The 17,229-nt window shown below is 26.8% G+C and overlaps 1 protein-coding gene across 1 annotated transcript; it reads left to right on the forward strand.

Moving 5' to 3' along the window:
- The first annotated feature begins 7,141 nt into the window (after window positions 1–7,141).
- Window positions 7,142–16,244, forward strand: LOC107623233 (cucurbitadienol 11-hydroxylase-like). The gene is made up of 9 exons (XM_016325454.3): window positions 7,142–7,347; window positions 10,400–10,724; window positions 11,293–11,454; window positions 13,110–13,358; window positions 13,450–13,539; window positions 15,293–15,371; window positions 15,450–15,556; window positions 15,646–15,773; window positions 16,072–16,244. Exons 1-9 carry the CDS (start codon window positions 7,142–7,144, stop codon window positions 16,163–16,165), a joined length of 1,440 nt encoding a protein of 479 aa, XP_016180940.1. The 3' UTR covers window positions 16,166–16,244.
- Window positions 16,245–17,229: the final 985 nt, after the last annotated feature.

The raw sequence follows: 17,229 nt of genomic DNA on the forward strand, positions 1-17,229 counted from the left end.
CTCACATCAGTTAGTTACTGCATCAATTGTATTATTCTCAATTTTTTCTCTTAATCTCTCTCACTTCACTGGTTACTCCATATCTCTCCACAATAGAAAAAAATTCATTCATTTCTCCTCCATCTTTTCCTGCATTCTTCTCATTTCGCCTAAATATAATGTAAAACTTACTGTAATTTATTTTTGGTCATTAAATAAAAGTGTAGAACTGTTTTTATATGTTTCTTTGATTAATTATAGTTGACAACATATTAATGGAAGATTTACGTGGAAGTGGTCGACGAACTTGGCAAGACTATGCCAGACATGAAGACAAAATATGAGTGAAGAACGAGGCAGCAACGCCTTCTACAAAATATGAGTGAAGAACAGTTTATCATTTAATATGAATTATTTTTTACGATGTATCTATGTTACAGGACTCTTAGTAAGTACTAATTGTGTATAATTTGTTTCTTGAGTGTACTCTTAAATTATCAAATTACATTATTTTCATCTTAATAATGAATTTTTTACATATACAGATACTCACAATAACACCGGAGCTGGTTCAAGTAATATAACAAACGGTCCAAATATGGGTAGGAATCCTATATTTATATTTATTTAATTAATAATAATTTATTTTTTCTTAAATTTTGATTCAATAAATTTTTTATTGTTGGCCTAAATAATATTATTATATTATCTTAAATGTACTTTACATCATTACAATCTCAATTATTAAATAGTTTAATAATTTTTTAATATAATATCATACAAATATAAAATTTTTATAACTCTATCTATAATCTATAACAATATATAATGCCAAAACATGGAGGTTTGGTGTCCAATTTTCTATTTCCTATTTTAACCTACTAACATAATTGAAAAATATTATACAGTTACTTATTTCACTAACAGTTATCACGTAACTTCTATTCAATTCTTTACTCCCACAATCTCTCTTTTTTTTTTTATTTTTTTTATTTTATTCTGATTCTCCTTTATCTTATAAACTCTTCTCTGTACCGCACAATTATTTAAAGGAGTTTTTTTGACATCTTAAACTAGGTAAAGATGATGTCAAAAGATTTATTTTCGTGGCCATATATGAAATGAAAAAAAAAAATTAGAAGCCAACAAGTGTTTAACCAGTGATGATAAATAGTTTTTTTTGTATAGATCTTATTATATTCGGAGGTATTCATTTAAATTATGTTTTGTTTAATTTTATATTGGTCTTTGTTTGTATAGTGTTGTTTTAAGTATATCTGTAAGTACTGTACTCTGATGGTCTGTCCAGTAATTTAGCCTCATTCTAATTATTCTATTAGAATTTTTTTTATAATTATAAAAAATATATCTTTTTTATTTTTTTTATAATTTTATCTATTTTACTGGTTCTTTTTTTACCTCCTAATACACGTTGTTATATTTTTTTTGCTGCCATTATTTTTTTACCTTCAACGCTATCGATTTCATCACATCCATCGTTACAAATTTTATTTATTTTTATTGCAGTTACTACGTTCACGTATAACTTCTACCTATATTTTTTTCCTCTTTAATTTACTTATCCAATTAATATTTTCATGGTTCTTTTACTTTTTTTAATTTGTTCCCAATATTTTACGTATAAAAGATAATGTTCTATCTTTTTCTTTTACCAGGAAAGAACTAATTTTTTTCATATTATATGTATTTTTTTTAAATATGTCTGTACTTATCAATGACGAATTAAAAAAGTCTAATATTTTGTTAAATTCATTTTTTTTCTTTTTAAATTTACTTCATATGTGATAATATTATTTTTTTAATTTTTAAATTATTAATTATACAGAATATTATATTTAAAATTTGAGTACATGAATATTTATTTTTAAATTGAACTAAAATAAATGAATTATATTACAAAAATATAATTTATTTTGACTTCTATAATATTATTTGTTTGGTATATGGCACTGGTTATTTGATTAACATATAAAAGATGTAACATATAAATAGTGATAATTAATTACGGTGGGTGAAGAGAAGGTGGAAAGAGAAAAAAAAAACGAGAAAGAACAAAGTAATATAATAACAGTCATTAGACAATGATAGGTATGTATATAGAGAATAATAATAATAAGAGAAAGAATAATGTTTGATATAGTAAGGGGATATAATAAAAATTATAAATTAATAATTTAGAAAAATAATGAAATTAAAAAAATTTTAAAAATTAAATATAAAATTAAATGCTTTATGTCTTACTTTTTTTAGCGAAACTTCAACAACTCATAAAAGTTAACGGAATAGATGGTTATAAATCAAAGTGATAGACAAGATTAAAATTTGCGATAATAATACTTGGTGATAATTAATTACGGATGGTCGGGTGAAGAGAAGATGGAAGGAAAAAGAAAAAACGAGAAAGGAGAACAAGGTAATATATAATAATAATAACGGCGATGAGACAATGACATACAGGTATGTGTATAGAAAATAATAACAAGAGAAAGAATAGTGTTTGATATAGTAAGAGATATAATAAAAATATAAATTAATAATTTAGAAAATAATAAAATTAAAGATAATTAAAAAAATTAAATATAAAATTATAAAATAAAATATTTTTAACCATTGAAATTATGCATGAAGATAGAGAGTATTTTAAATATAAATTTTTATCTCGGTTTCAAATTAAATACGAATTAAAAATAAATAATTAAACTTAATAACGTTTATAAATAGTTAATTTGTAAATAATATTTCTAAATTTTTATTTTGATTTTATTACACATCATTTTTAATTGAATAATCTTGAAGGGTTTATATATTTATTTTTATGGTCAATAAATCTGACAGTTTTTTAAGACTAAAAAAGTTATTAATAAGAAGATGTACGATGAATTAAGAAGGATTTTGTTCAGATATACAATTTTTATAATTTTCTATTTTATTTATTAATTATTCTTATATTTTGATATTTAAAACGAAAAAAATAAGCATTCTTATTTATTTTATTTTTTCACTATTTATAAAAAAATAAAGAACTCTTCGTATTTAGATTTATATTTTGGCTTACTACTTAAAAAAGATGAAGACAAATATGAATTACCATGATATTTAAGTAAAAATTATCTTTTGTAAATAACTAACATGTATTTTGATTTATATATATTTTTTTGAATCAGAATAATGTTATCATCATTATTTTTTAAATGATATTTTAGTTTATAATAATTTTAATTTTAATAAAATATAATATAAATAAAATCACATCAACATTAAAATAAAAAAATACTTATCTAATAAATTTAAAAAATAAATAATATATTAACAAAAAAATAATATTAATTTCTTAAAAACAATAGAAAAGCGGCTGAACAGGTTAGTGCCTGTTGAGCCGCTAGTATAAATAAGGCCCGTTCATAGTTGCAACTTGCAACTCCCTCAAGCCAGATAACTTCCTAGCCATGCAAGACCCATCACGACATCACTATACTTTTATTCTCTCTTTTCAATGGGTTAACGGAACAAGGGATTTCTTTCTCACCATACTCTATCAAAAAATGTCCACCTGCAAGTTCTCTCAAATATCCCAACTTTTCAAATATTTTATCATAAATTTTAATGTCTAGGAATATTGGAACAGCAGTGTACCACTAAAGTACACTGATATATGTGAAATTCTCCCTATTAGAAAGGGATCAATGCAAAAGGATAGATTATGGAGGCTCAACTTCTTAGAGAACAGATATACAATGGATGTAATTTATGCAGGGAGACGAAGACTATTGAACATTTAGGCTCCCTTTGATTACGAGAATAGAATAAGATTAAATATTAAGAATAAGATACAAAAAATAGAGACATAAAAATTAGTGTTTTTGTATCTTATTTGATGATGAATTAAATTTAAGAAATAATAAATTATAAAAGTTTAATTTATTCTAATTTTTTTTTTATACAAAAACTTTAAGAAGAAAAATATAATGATAAAAATATAATTATAAAATATTAATAAAAATAATAAAAAAAAATAATTTCTGTATCTATATTCATATCTCATCTGTCAAACATAATTTTATATTTTTGTATCTCTATTTTAATGTCTTGTGTCTATAAACAAACATAATCTTATTGCTCAAATATGCACATGCATCACGTGCATGGAACTTAGCCTAGTTATTACAGCTCCCAATGATTTGGATGCGGTCAACTCCTATGAAAAAAGGAAAAGTATAGGTAACCAATAATTTTTTTGAACAATGTGTGAACAATGTGAATTAATAGGGATAAAAAAGCAAATTTAATTAATAGCATTAAATTAGTGTAATATATTTTATTTGATTGGTGATTATTCATGTTGTTCAAAATGGTCATTGTTTACCTAACATTCTCCATGAAAAAAAAGTTACCTAAGCTAGAAAGGAGTACCGAGGTACGTACAAGGAGAAAATTTTGTTATGGATTTAGAGTTTTTTTTTTTAACAGTTATGTGATTTTAATAGTAGAAATATTGTAATCTTTGAGGATAAATGGTGTATTGTGAGTGATACAATACTTAGGAGGAATCAGTCGTGTCAATGCAATGAATGCATGGTTATAGTAGCTAAAGAACTTTAACGACACTTAAAAAGAATTAATAAATTTAAGTCATACTTTTTTATATTTTAGTAATAATTTTTAAATTTAATTTTTAAATTAAAAACATTGTTAAGTAGAAAAAGAAAATTATTTTAATATTAGTAATACTTTTTAAAGAGTTGCTAAAATTGTATAACTACTATAACTATTACAGCATATATCTGCCTAAAACTGAATATTACATTGATATGAAATAAACAAAAATGACTGTTAGAATGAACTTTTGTCGATAACAATATTGGAAGTAGTAGTGTCAAAGCGGCCTACTCGCCTTGCCAAAACATGCCTTAAAACAGGGCGGAACGAGCCATCCTTCTAAACTCAAATGAGTCTAAACCTCTAATTTATCCCATTTTATATTTGGTGGACAGATTGACAGGTTGGGTTACCTAACTTTTTTCTTTATTCAAGCACAATTCAAAAATTTAAACAAAAAATTTAAACCACTGCTACAAATTCCTAAAATAGAATCCTTAGCATAGCAAATTAAAAATTTTAAAATAAATAATAAAAAATTAAAAATATTAAATCAATCAAACTTAAAAGAACATAACTACAGAAAGGGAGGAGAATGTAGAAGTGGAGCTTATCAATAGAAGCAAAACCCACGTTGGGAAGTGACTGTAACAAATGGGTTGAGACTGTAAATGGAGAAAATGGCCGAGGCACTGCGAGCTTTGAGTGATAACCAACGGAGATGCAGGAGATCACATAGAAGAGCCTGCCGCTGGAGAAGAAGTCACTGTTGGAAAATAACCCAACCCAAAGGAAGACATTGCTGGAGTGCTAGTGCTGGAATTTGAGAGAGTTGAGAATGATCTGAGAGTAAGAAGGACGAGGCTGAGAGAGAGGCGGATGAGACTGAGAGGTTGAAGAAAGGCCGAGAGAGAGAGGTGTGGATAAGGCTGAGAAAGAGGAAGATAAGAAAGGATGAGGTTGTGAGTGAAGAAACCCTAATTTTAAAATTTATACTCGATTTCAAAACATCATTTAAAAAAAAATTCTCGTCGTACCATGTGGGTCCGTCCTTTCCTGCCAAAGTCTACATATTCAGCGATGTGGGTTCGACCGATTTTTTTAGTTTGACAGGTTTAAAATCATAGTTCGGTTTGCTTTTTTTGGCGGGTTGACCTAATAAATGCGGTCTATTTTGACATTCTAAACTGGTGTTGGTTGTCTTATTATTGTTTTTCTTTTTGTCTTGTTGTTTATGTACATGCATTTTTTTTGTTGTTTGTCATCAAGGACAACATCTACAGAGATATCTGCGCCTCGGGATGTTTTACCACCTCTATCTCTATCTCTTTTCAAGGCCTCATAGCGCTCGCAAACAGACGATCCACCACCATCACCACCTATTTATAATTTATTCAAATATTTCATTTTATAACTAGATAGATTATTTTTTTAATAAATGTCAACAAGTTTTAGAAATATATATATATATATATATATATATATATATATATATATAATGGGACAAAAAAATCATAATCGATGTCCTAATTATCGATAAAATTTTATCAAAATTAAAAAATAAATTAATTATAATTACCGATGGTTGAAATATCGGTAAAATTATTTTTAAAATTTCGGCAACATGTTTTACCAACAGTCAAAGTGTCGCTAATAATAGTTAATTATACCAAACGTTTTAAGACATCGATAAGAAGAGTCAAATTTTAATTAAGGAAAAGTCTAGGGGGACAACAACTTTTGTATTTTCTGGCCAGCACTTAACCATCAAAAGAAAAGTGAGTGATTTCTCACCATTAAATGTAATCTCACACCATTAAAAATATCATTGATGATCAATTGATGGTTACAAAATACCAAAATTGCTGGTCCCCTAGCATTCCTCTTTTATTAATGGTATTCTGATCCACGCTTTTCTTTTATCGATTATTTAAAAATGATTGCTGACACTTTAACTGTCACCGTAGTAAAACTAACCAGTATTATAGTGCATAGGAGAGTACTTCATTAACGAGAGTGTTACACATTATATAATCCGGAAAAGTCTAGAGGGTCAGCAACTTTTGTATTTTCTGGCTAGCACTTAACCATCAAAACAAAAGTGAGTGATCTCCCACCATTAAATGTAATCTCACACTATTAAAAACACTATTGATGGCCAATTAATAATTACAAAACACCAAAATTACTGCCCTTAACATTCCTCATATAATCCATTCAAAGGAAACTAGTGGAAGCAATAGTTATTAATTACGGGAATCCCATGTTCATAGGTCATAATATGCAACTAGAAATATTTTATCCTTGGCCTTTCGTTGGAGCGTGTTTGATTTTTTATTCATCACATATTTCATGGGAAAAATAAGCTGTTTGACTTTTTTTTGTTTTTTATTTTTTAAAATTACTTTCTTGGGGTGGTATTATTGTTTGACTTTTTGCTTCTTTGTTCCCATTAAATACCGAAAATCTGCTGAGAAAACATGGACACATCCTCAAAGAGATAGAGATATCTTTGTAATCAGAATCTTTTAACAAGGTGATAATAATGTGGATACTGGGATTGTCTATTGTGGCTGTGCTAGTGATCTATGTATTTCATTGGATTATTATTCTTACAGACCCAAAATTTAGAAATAGATCTTCTCTCCCTCCTGGTTCCATGGGTTTTCCATTCATTGGGGAGACCCTTCAGTTCCTGATTCCAAGTTACTCATTGGATATTCATCCTTTCATCACAAAGAGGATCCAGAGGTATATACTAATTATTCATTTCTTCAAGTCTATCTGACCAATGTTTAACCAATGTTTAATCCACCAGTAAAATCGACGCTAATGTGCGATGGTAAATCTAACGATATTCAGCATTTTTTTTATAGTGCGCGTTTATCATCGATTCGAACCACAGAACTGCACATCACCACAAACAAAGCAATATATAAAATAATTTCTTTACACAAGAACCTATATTACTTTTGTTGCTTTGTTTGTTGAAACTTTTTATTTTGAACAAATAGATTTTCAAAAAGTTTCAAGTTAGATATTTTGATTTTATTAAGTTTTTATTTTCCAAAATTCTTGGAGAATTATTTTTGTCGGACAAATTAATTTGTGTTATTTTCAATCAAACTTTTAAGAATAAACATTTAAATGTATCTCTAAAATTGTGTTTGGAAAGAAGATTAAGACTAAGAGAGATAGGGAGTAGAAAATAGAAGACAAAGGCTAAATTAAATTTTTGTATTGTGTTTAGTGTAAAATATTATTGGATTGAGTTATATTTTAATATCATGTTTGGTTTAAGATAAAGATAGAGAATAAGGGATAAATTTAGAATTTGAAAAGTTAAATGAGAATATTTAAAAAAAATATCATTAAAATTTTCTCTCTATCTGTAAAAATTTTAGTTTCAGATATTATTTCTGTTTTCTGGAGATATTTAAAGGACTTAAAATTTTATGTTCTAAAACTGAAATTTTAGTTTTAGATCAAACACAATACTCATTAGTCTCATTCTTTCAATTTCAATCCTAATTCTAAAAAACAAACACAGCTAACAGATTTTAAATTGAATATTTTGATTTCTGTAATAATTTTTTTCTTTGATTAGTCCTCAAAAATTATTTTTGTTGGACAAATTGATCTCTATGTCATTTTGAAAGAGATTAATTTGTTTTACACAACATATTTTTAAAACCTAATTATTTTATAATAAAATTTATTATGATGTTATTTGTCCAACATATTGAAAATTTAATTAAGAGTATCAGAGTGATCAATTTGTTTAATGAAACAAATTTTTAAAAATTTATAAAAAATAAAATTTTATTAAAAACTAAAATATATAATTTAAAACTTTTTGACAACTAATTGTGATATGTTTATTCTTTTATTTTAGAGGTTGAACGAGGGTACTTGAATCTTAATAAGATTAGGGTTTACAACTTTCAAGAGATAAGAAAGAAAGAATTATTATAGTAACTATGAAAAATAATAATAACGAGTTAGAGAGTTGAACTCTGAGTTAAATATGTATAACTGAAGTCACCCAAAAAAAATATGTATAACTGATCAATTTATTAATAGCATATCTTAAAATGTAATTTCTTGTCTGATTTATTCGGGTTGTTCCAGAACAATTGCCTTATGTATGTTTAATACGTGACATTTTTTTTTTTTACCAAAGATATGAGACTCGAACTCGCAACCTCTTAATTGAGTATGGGAAGACTATACCATTTGAGCTATTACTCATTGGCAAAAAATTTGGAAAGATAAGAAACTTGAACCCGCAACCTTTTAATTGAGTATAGGGAGTCTATGCCATTTGAGCTATTACTCATTGGCGCTAATACGTGACATTTGCATATGGGAGATTTAACAATTTGTATAACAATTTTTTAGATACATTTTCATTGATTAGAATATTATAATAAAATATATAGAATTACAGAAAATTTCAAAATTATAATATAGATCTAGTAAAATATTTTCGGAAATAGAAACAACATTTTACTTTTGGATTTGTTTTTAATAATAATAAGAATTAAAAATAAAATGTTCGTATAAATAAAATATTTTTCTTTTATCAAAATTCACCTAAAAAATAAAGCAAGAAATGTAACAAAGATTTATACGAACTTATACTTATATTAAGAGCAATTTATAATAAGTTCTACGGAATGACTTAATAATAATAATAATAATAATAATAATAATAATAATAATAATAATAGAATTTAGCATTTTCTTCTAAAGAAAAATGAAAATGTTTACTAACAACTATATTGTCTATAAATTAGGGATACATTTCTAACACTTGTTTCTAGAAAAGCATGATATACTTTTTTCTTTTCTAAATTATATTGTTCATCATCCTTCTCAAGATAAGGATAAAATATACATTTAATTTTAAAATATTTATAACATTTATTTTTAATTTTATCTATAATATTTTAAATATATTTTAATTATATTCTTAAAAATTAATTACGTTAACTAAAATACTAGCATAACAATTATATGCCCATGTGTTCATAACACGTCTGAATAAGATTACTTGTTACATCCAATGAATAAAAAAAAAATTGGTTTTGAGCGAACCGATAAAAATAAACCAATTTAAAAACACAGTTTTTGATTAAAAAAGAACAAATAGATAAATAAAAAGATAAGGACTAGAATTAAATAAAAATTAAATAAAAATTGAATATAAAAAATATTATTTTATCTTTTATCTAGTTTTTTATGTAATAATAAATAGACTCACTCAATTTTATTTATATACATTATAGTTTAGAATAAATTAAAATTAAATAGAAAAGAATTATTTTATTTTTTATTTAAATTTCTTGATATAACAAAAAAATGACTCACTCAACCTTATTTGTTCACACTATAATTTTATTACAAAAACTAAGATTTTAAAAAGTGTATTTTCATTTCTCTAATTTTCGTCTGACAGCTATTATTATAGTTCATAAAATATCTATAAATTCCATATTAAATTAAAAATAAAAATTTTAAATCCACTAATATAAGCTTAATATACTAATTAAATAAATAAAATCAAAATATATAAAATTAAATTGAGCATTCTAACATTTATAACTACTAAATAATATGTATACTTTTCATATCACAAACTACTAAAGCGCATATCAGTTTAATGAAAATTTGATTAAGAAAATAAATTACAAAAAATTTGGTCACAAACTTTTTGTTTATTATTTTGAAGGTACTAATAAAGATTAAAGAGTGCTGATAATAACATTAATAACCAAACAATTATTTTCTTTATCAACAGATTTGGTCCTATATTTCGAACTAGTTTATTTTATCAACCGATTGTGATATCAACAGACCCTGAATTCAATAATTACTTAATTCAGCAAGAAGGCAAATTGGTTGAATTATGGGCAGGTCCTGTCTCCAATCTTTTTCGACAATTTGGTGAATCTGAAATATTTTTTGGGAACATCCACAAGCACATTCGAAGCATCACTCTAAATCACATTGGTCCTGAACGCATAAGAGAAAAGTTAATTCCTCTATTTGAAGAGATGATTATGAACACTTTCCATCAATGGTCAACTCAAACATCTATCGATCTTAAACAATCTATAACAAAGGTATATATATTGCTTTGTTAGCTAAAACTAGAGGTGTCTAAAATCTAGCTCGACCCAAAATTTGGCTCAGATTCAAGATATATTTTGGTCGGGTTCGAATTTGTCATTTTTATCCGTTGTTATTTTTTGATCGAGTTTGAGTTATGTTTCGGATCATTCGATCTGGCTCGAAGTTAATTTTAACAATAAAAAAAAAATATTTTAGAGTGAAATTAGTAATATTATATTATATTATACGGTATTATTTTTGTTTTAAAATAATTTATTTTGATATAAATATGATATAATATTTGTTAAATTTAATTTTTAAAAGTAAAATTTTATTACTTTAATATATAAAATTTATAAATTTGTATATACTAATTTTACATTTGGTTGACCCGATTTATTTTGGGTCACTTCTGAGTCGAATCGAAATAGATTCAACAACTTTTTAGAATTGGATTCAAATTTACTTAAATCCGGTCCGGCTCATGAACACCCATAGCTAAAACTATTCTAAAACTAGTTTGAAAAAAAATTTAATTAAGCTTGTTCGTCTTATTAGTTTTTTGGTCTTGTGTTGCAGATGAACTTTCAATTTTTTGCAAAGTTTTTTTTCGGGTATGATATTGAAAATTTACCCCGCAATACTGAAAGAATTTCAGAAGAATTATTCACAAATTTTACAGAAGGGTTGAAGACAATTCCATTAAATATTTCAGGAACAAATTACCACAAATGTTTGGAGGTATGGAATCTTAAAATACCAAATTTTATTTTAAATGTTTTTTTATGAGTTTACTTTTTATATACTATACTAAATTACTAATACAAAGGATTGTAAATATATATGTCGCAGAGTACAATTTTAGAGAAGCAGAGATGCAATTTTCATAGAGAATAAATTGAAAATATAAGAGACAGAAAACTTCAAACATAAATTAAATGTTAAATTGAGTTACAAGAATGAAGTATCTTATAAAAATATGATCTTTCAAAAGTTGTATTGAACAGGATGGCAAGTTCTGTGAGAAAAAAAAAAAGAAGAATTTATACAAAAATGTGGCAAAACTATAAAAATGTGCATCATCCAGTTTAATTCTCACTTTAATTAACTACTCTCTTTTAAAGATTTTTAAATATTGATAATTAATATATTTTAGTCCATCAAATGAGAGTTTTAGAAATTACTACACTTGATTTTTACTTAAAAAATTTACATTTTTATCGTTACTCTTCGTGACAGTATCATTAAAAATGTTTATTTCATTATTTATATTATTATATAATATTTATTCAGGAAATAGTATTTTGCAAATAATTTATTATATTCTTTAAATAAAATAAACTCAAATTTCTCGTTTAAAACAACACTTCAATATATTCTAAAAGTAACATATTACCAACAATTATATAATAAATGAAAAAAAATATAAGTACACTAAAATCAATTACTAAAATCAACCACTAAATTTTTATGTTTTTGATTGTTTGTTTTCATTACTTCATTTTTATTGTGTTTAGCTCTTTTCATTTTTTTTAAAAAAGTAGTGAAGTTTTATAAACTAAATCTTAATTTTAAACTAGCACACATAAAAAAATAATATTTATTATTTATGTGAAGTTCAATTAAAAATTATTAGATGATAATTTTATCAAATCCATCAAATTATCTAACAATTCTTAACAATTAATTTCACATAAAAATAACCAAACATAAATTTTTTCTTTATTTTATTTAACATATAATTATTTCGAAATTAAATGACAAGATAGATTCGCCAAATTAGCGAAATAGGCAGGGTGAAGATTGTTTTTAAAACTAATTTTCACATCCGGGATTGAATATATTTTATTCTTATCTATACTTTGATATATATACTATATAATATGAGAATATTAAAAACGTTAGTGTGAATATTTTTTTTTTAAAATACCCTTCAATTATAACAATCAATAAATATAGTGAGAATATTGAAAGGGTTAGTGTCAAACTTTTTTTTCCTTAAAATCCCCTTCGACTATAAGAATAAATTTTAAAAAAAATATAATTTTTAAGATTTAAATCCAAAATCTTTTAGTTATATTATAAATCACTTATTATTTTAACTAATTATTCAATTTTTATTATTTTATACATATTTAATAAATAAAATAAATACAGTAGTACCTATTGATTCACTAGTTCAATATAATTGAAATTTCAGCTACTTGCTATCACATGATCTTGCACATTTTTCCATAGACAATTCACAAATGCAAACATAAATCCTTAGTTATTAATATGTGACAATTCTGTTATGTTAACAATGTAAAATTAAATATGAATAATTTTTCCTTAAACATCCAAATAGTAATTGTTAACATGTTAACGATATTTTCTTTGGAATTGAATTCATTCAGGAATGGAAGAAAGCAATTAAAATTGTTAAGAATATCTTAGAAGCAAGGCGCAATTCACCAGAAAAATACCGAGGAGATTTTCTTGACCAAGCAATTAATGACCTGGAAAAGAACAAAGTTATGAATGATGACCAAATTGTCTTGGTCATATTAGGGATATGGTTTGGTTCTTCTTCGTCAATTTCATCAATAATACAATTAATCTTAAAGTTTTTATCAGATGATCCTTCTGTGATTGAAGAACTCAGAGTATGTATTTATTATATTTATTAAACCAAATATATACTTTTTAGTATAAAGAAGAGTTGCTCAGTAACCATTGTTTTTCTAATCATATTAGGGAGAACATGAGGACATTCTCCGAAGTAGAGACAAATCAAGCTCTTCGTTGACATGGAATGAATACAAATCCATGAAATTTACACAGCAGGTAGTTTAAAACTACAAATCTTAATTACTTCTCTTTAATTCTAATTTAACAAAAATAAATTGAGAAAATGTCATTATCATTTATCATCTTTCATAATTTAAAAATTTCTAATCGATTTCAAACTATCTAAATAATTGATCTAAACAGCCCTTAACATGTCAGTATATCATTGTGCATAAAAACCGCTTAAACCAATTATTTAAGAATAAATAGTCATTTCTGATCATAAAAAAATTAAACGCTGACAAAATTAATCATAAAAAATTAAAACTAAAGTTATACAGTATAAAATAAGTTTCATTTGACAAAAATGATCGATTATTAAATTTTTATTCATAATTCCATAAACACCGCACTCCTTTCCTCCTCGTTCTCTAACCCAAACTTTAACCCTAACTATTTAACTGTCCCTCCCTCCCTCCTCCTCCTCCCTTCTCTGCCTCCACAACTTTCTTCTCAAACACCCAAACCCTCCAAATCCTCCTTCACAAATCGCAAACACATCCCTCCAGCAGCAACATAATAGTAATCCATAAAATTTGTAAATTGCACCTTACTAATTGAGATCTGTTTTACTCTTGCATCATTCACTTCTTAATAATTTTATCAATATCACTAATTGAGATCTGATGACGGAGCTTGCTGTGACTGACTACCGAACTTTTCGATCTCCGCCGCGAGCGACAGAGACGTGAATGCCAGCGATGTGGCTGCCAGTACGGAGAGGAGACGAGGGTGGAGGAGGAGGTGGTGAGAGGTGGTTGGAGGGAAGGGAATGGAGCGGTGGTGTTAGAGTTCGTGATCTCTGCACCTTCTGCAAGATCCAGAACGAAGAAATCCCGCGTTATCTCCATCTTCGCTCCCTGAACCTCAACAGTCTACCCGTTGCACACACCTCTGCAACAACTCACGACTCTTCAGTCGTCGACAATCTCAGACCCTTTACCACTCTCGCCGAAATGACGCTGTCGGGAGAACCTTAAGACACCATGATTATCACTCTTCTTCCCTTGATCTTCCCCCAGAACTTCATCAGCGCGTTGTTCTCGGGATCCACGAAGGCGAGGCACCTCGTTTCAGCAATACTCGCAAGGTCCATTAGATCGGAGAGGGATTCGATGTCAAAGGTACTCAACTCCGCCTTCACATCCTCGCTGAGGCTGTTCAGGAAGACGAAAACTAAAACGACGTCGCTGAGCTTCTCGAAAAGCTCCCGGTATTCCTTGACGGAGGTTGAGGAGCACGCCGAAGATAGTGTCAACTGCCTCTATCCGGAATCGGCGCTCCACCGCCTTAGCTCCGTTACTTGCAGCTTTCTCTTGTGGCGGCAGAGAAGGGTGGAGAGGAGGAGGAAGAAGAGGGAAGGAGAGGCGGTTATATTATTAGGGTTAAAATTAGGGTTATGGAAAAGAGAGGCGTGGTCATGAAATTATGAATAAAAATTTAATAATTGGTTATTTTTGTCTAATGAAACTTATCTTGTATAAGTATAATTTTAGTTTTAATTTTTTATGGTCAATTTTGTCGTGTCAGAATCTTTTATGATCAGAAATTGTTATTTATCCATTATTTAAATAGTTAAAAATTGATTAAAAAATTTTAAATTGTAAAAAACACTTTTCTTTTGAACAAATGGTAAGACGTAAGATACAGACATTTATTCAAATAAATAAAAATTTTATTAAACTTTTATTAAAAAAAAAAACTTTTTTTATTCATTGTTTATGAGTAGTTGTTATGATGCATATTTCAGGTATTGAATGAGACTCTTAGGTTCTCAACTTTGCTTCCTGGACTACTAAGAATAGCATTAAAAGATATTCACTTCAATGGTAAACTCTAATTCTCTCTAACTATCCCAAATTTTGTAAGATGATGATATAATATGTTTTAATTTTATCATTTTACAGAATATGTAATTCCAGCTAATTGGATCATCCTGATTTTTACTCCCAGCCTTCATATGAACTCAGAAATATATAAAGACCCACTTACCTTCAATCCATGGCGCTGGAAAGTGTGTATGAAATTTTCATTTCATTTATTTCTCTTACTTTATTAACTCGATCACTAACAAATTTCTTACACTTTTTGAATGCAATGAAGGAGCTTGACTCCCTCACCGTGTCAAAAAATTTCAAGCCTTTTGGTGGAGGATTGGCACAGTGTCCAGGAGCTGAGTTAAGTAGAGCTTTCATAGCCACCTTTCTTCATGTTTTGGTCACAAAATATAGGTAACACATTAAGCAACAATTTTCATATGTTATGGATTAAGATTCTCTAAAATGAAAAAGTTGATAAAATAATAAAATGAGGAATTAATCACTTTTAAATTAAGATAATAAGACACACATTTTATAAAAATTACAAAATTAACGATAATTAACTATTCATTTTACTACTTTACTAACTTACTCATTTTAGAGAACCCAAATTTATTATGTTATGTTATGATATATACATCATATGTTGTTCATAAAGCTATGGATAAACATATAACATACGTCAGCTTTATCATATTTATATTATCAGGTGGACAAAAATCAAAGGAGGAAATGTTGTTCGGAATCCAATTCTGGGATTTAAGGATGAATTTCACATCAAGATTTGGGAACACCGTGAGTAAATTTAAAGCTATATATACAAGAAGAAGAGACATAAGTATTTTAAGTTAAATAAATAAATAAATTATGGACTTTGAATTGTCGATGCAATACTTAGAAAGATCTCTCTATCGGTTTGTAATGGTAATGTATTATGAATGCTTAGCTTTCTATAATATTTATTATATATTGTCTCTTGTGTGAATATATATCAGTATCATCAATGTATGTTTAACAAAGTCACGATATATATAAAAGTTTATTTACAAAGAAAATGAAAAAAGTATATTACTTTTTAATTTAATAATGAGCCAAAATTCTTTCTTCATCAATCAAAAATTATAGCTTGTTGATTTGGGTAAGTTTTTTTTTGTGAAAATAGATTAAATAAAAAAAAGATTAAGATGAGAGACTAAAGATAAATCTATTTGTGAGAAAAATACTTTTATTAATGACAAATAAATAATACAAGAACTAAAAATGAGAAATAGAAATGGAGAATAAGTGTTGAGACTTTTACTAATGTCATAAGAAGATAAATGAGTTCTTTTAGAGTGGATAAATGTTAATTAATCTTGTTGGAACACCGAATGCCAATTTTGTAAATTTTTGTTTGAAGTCGACGATGAACAAAATAAAAAACAATGAGAACAATTGGATGAGAGAAAAAATGGATAGGAGCTCTTTAAATTTTTAGAAAAAGGTCCTTCAAGAGAAGTGAGTTGAGCTCCTTTTATAGTGTAAAGTCATTTTGAGAGAAGTACATTATCCAATAGTTGCAATGTAATATTTAACCAACGTCTTTTATCCCAAAGTTAGTTATTAAATAGGGTAGTTGACAGAAAATATTTTTAGGTATTCTTATCATTTTAAGTCTTTTTAATAAAAAATAGGTGTAAGGAGGAAGTTGATTCCCACAAGTTAAGTTAAAGTTCTGAACACTGCTACGGGTGTCCGTGGTGAGGAGGTATCTGAGTAAAATAAGTGCTCGTGATATGTGAGATTAGTGAAAAGACATCTAATTTGTTTTTTTTTTTAACTAGATGACACTCTCTACACATCAAATGTAACTAATCCACTTTCACCA

This window comes from Arachis ipaensis, chromosome B1 (genome assembly GCF_059453495.1).
Source record: "Arachis ipaensis isolate K30076 ecotype BB chromosome B1, ASM5945349v1, whole genome shotgun sequence".
Classification (NCBI taxonomy): domain Eukaryota; kingdom Viridiplantae; phylum Streptophyta; class Magnoliopsida; order Fabales; family Fabaceae; genus Arachis; species Arachis ipaensis.

Bases quoted from the DNA above. Each gene is read 5' to 3' on its own strand.
- LOC107623233 (XM_016325454.3), top strand. From the start codon at position 7,142: ATGTGGATACTGGGATTGTCTATTGTGGCTGTGCTAGTGATCTATGTA. The intron at 11,455-13,109 runs GTATGGAATCTT...GAATTCATTCAG, and splicing joins ATTACCACAAATGTTTGGAG to GAATGGAAGAAAGCAATTAA. The intron at 13,540-15,292 runs GTAGTTTAAAAC...TGCATATTTCAG, and splicing joins CCATGAAATTTACACAGCAG to GTATTGAATGAGACTCTTAG.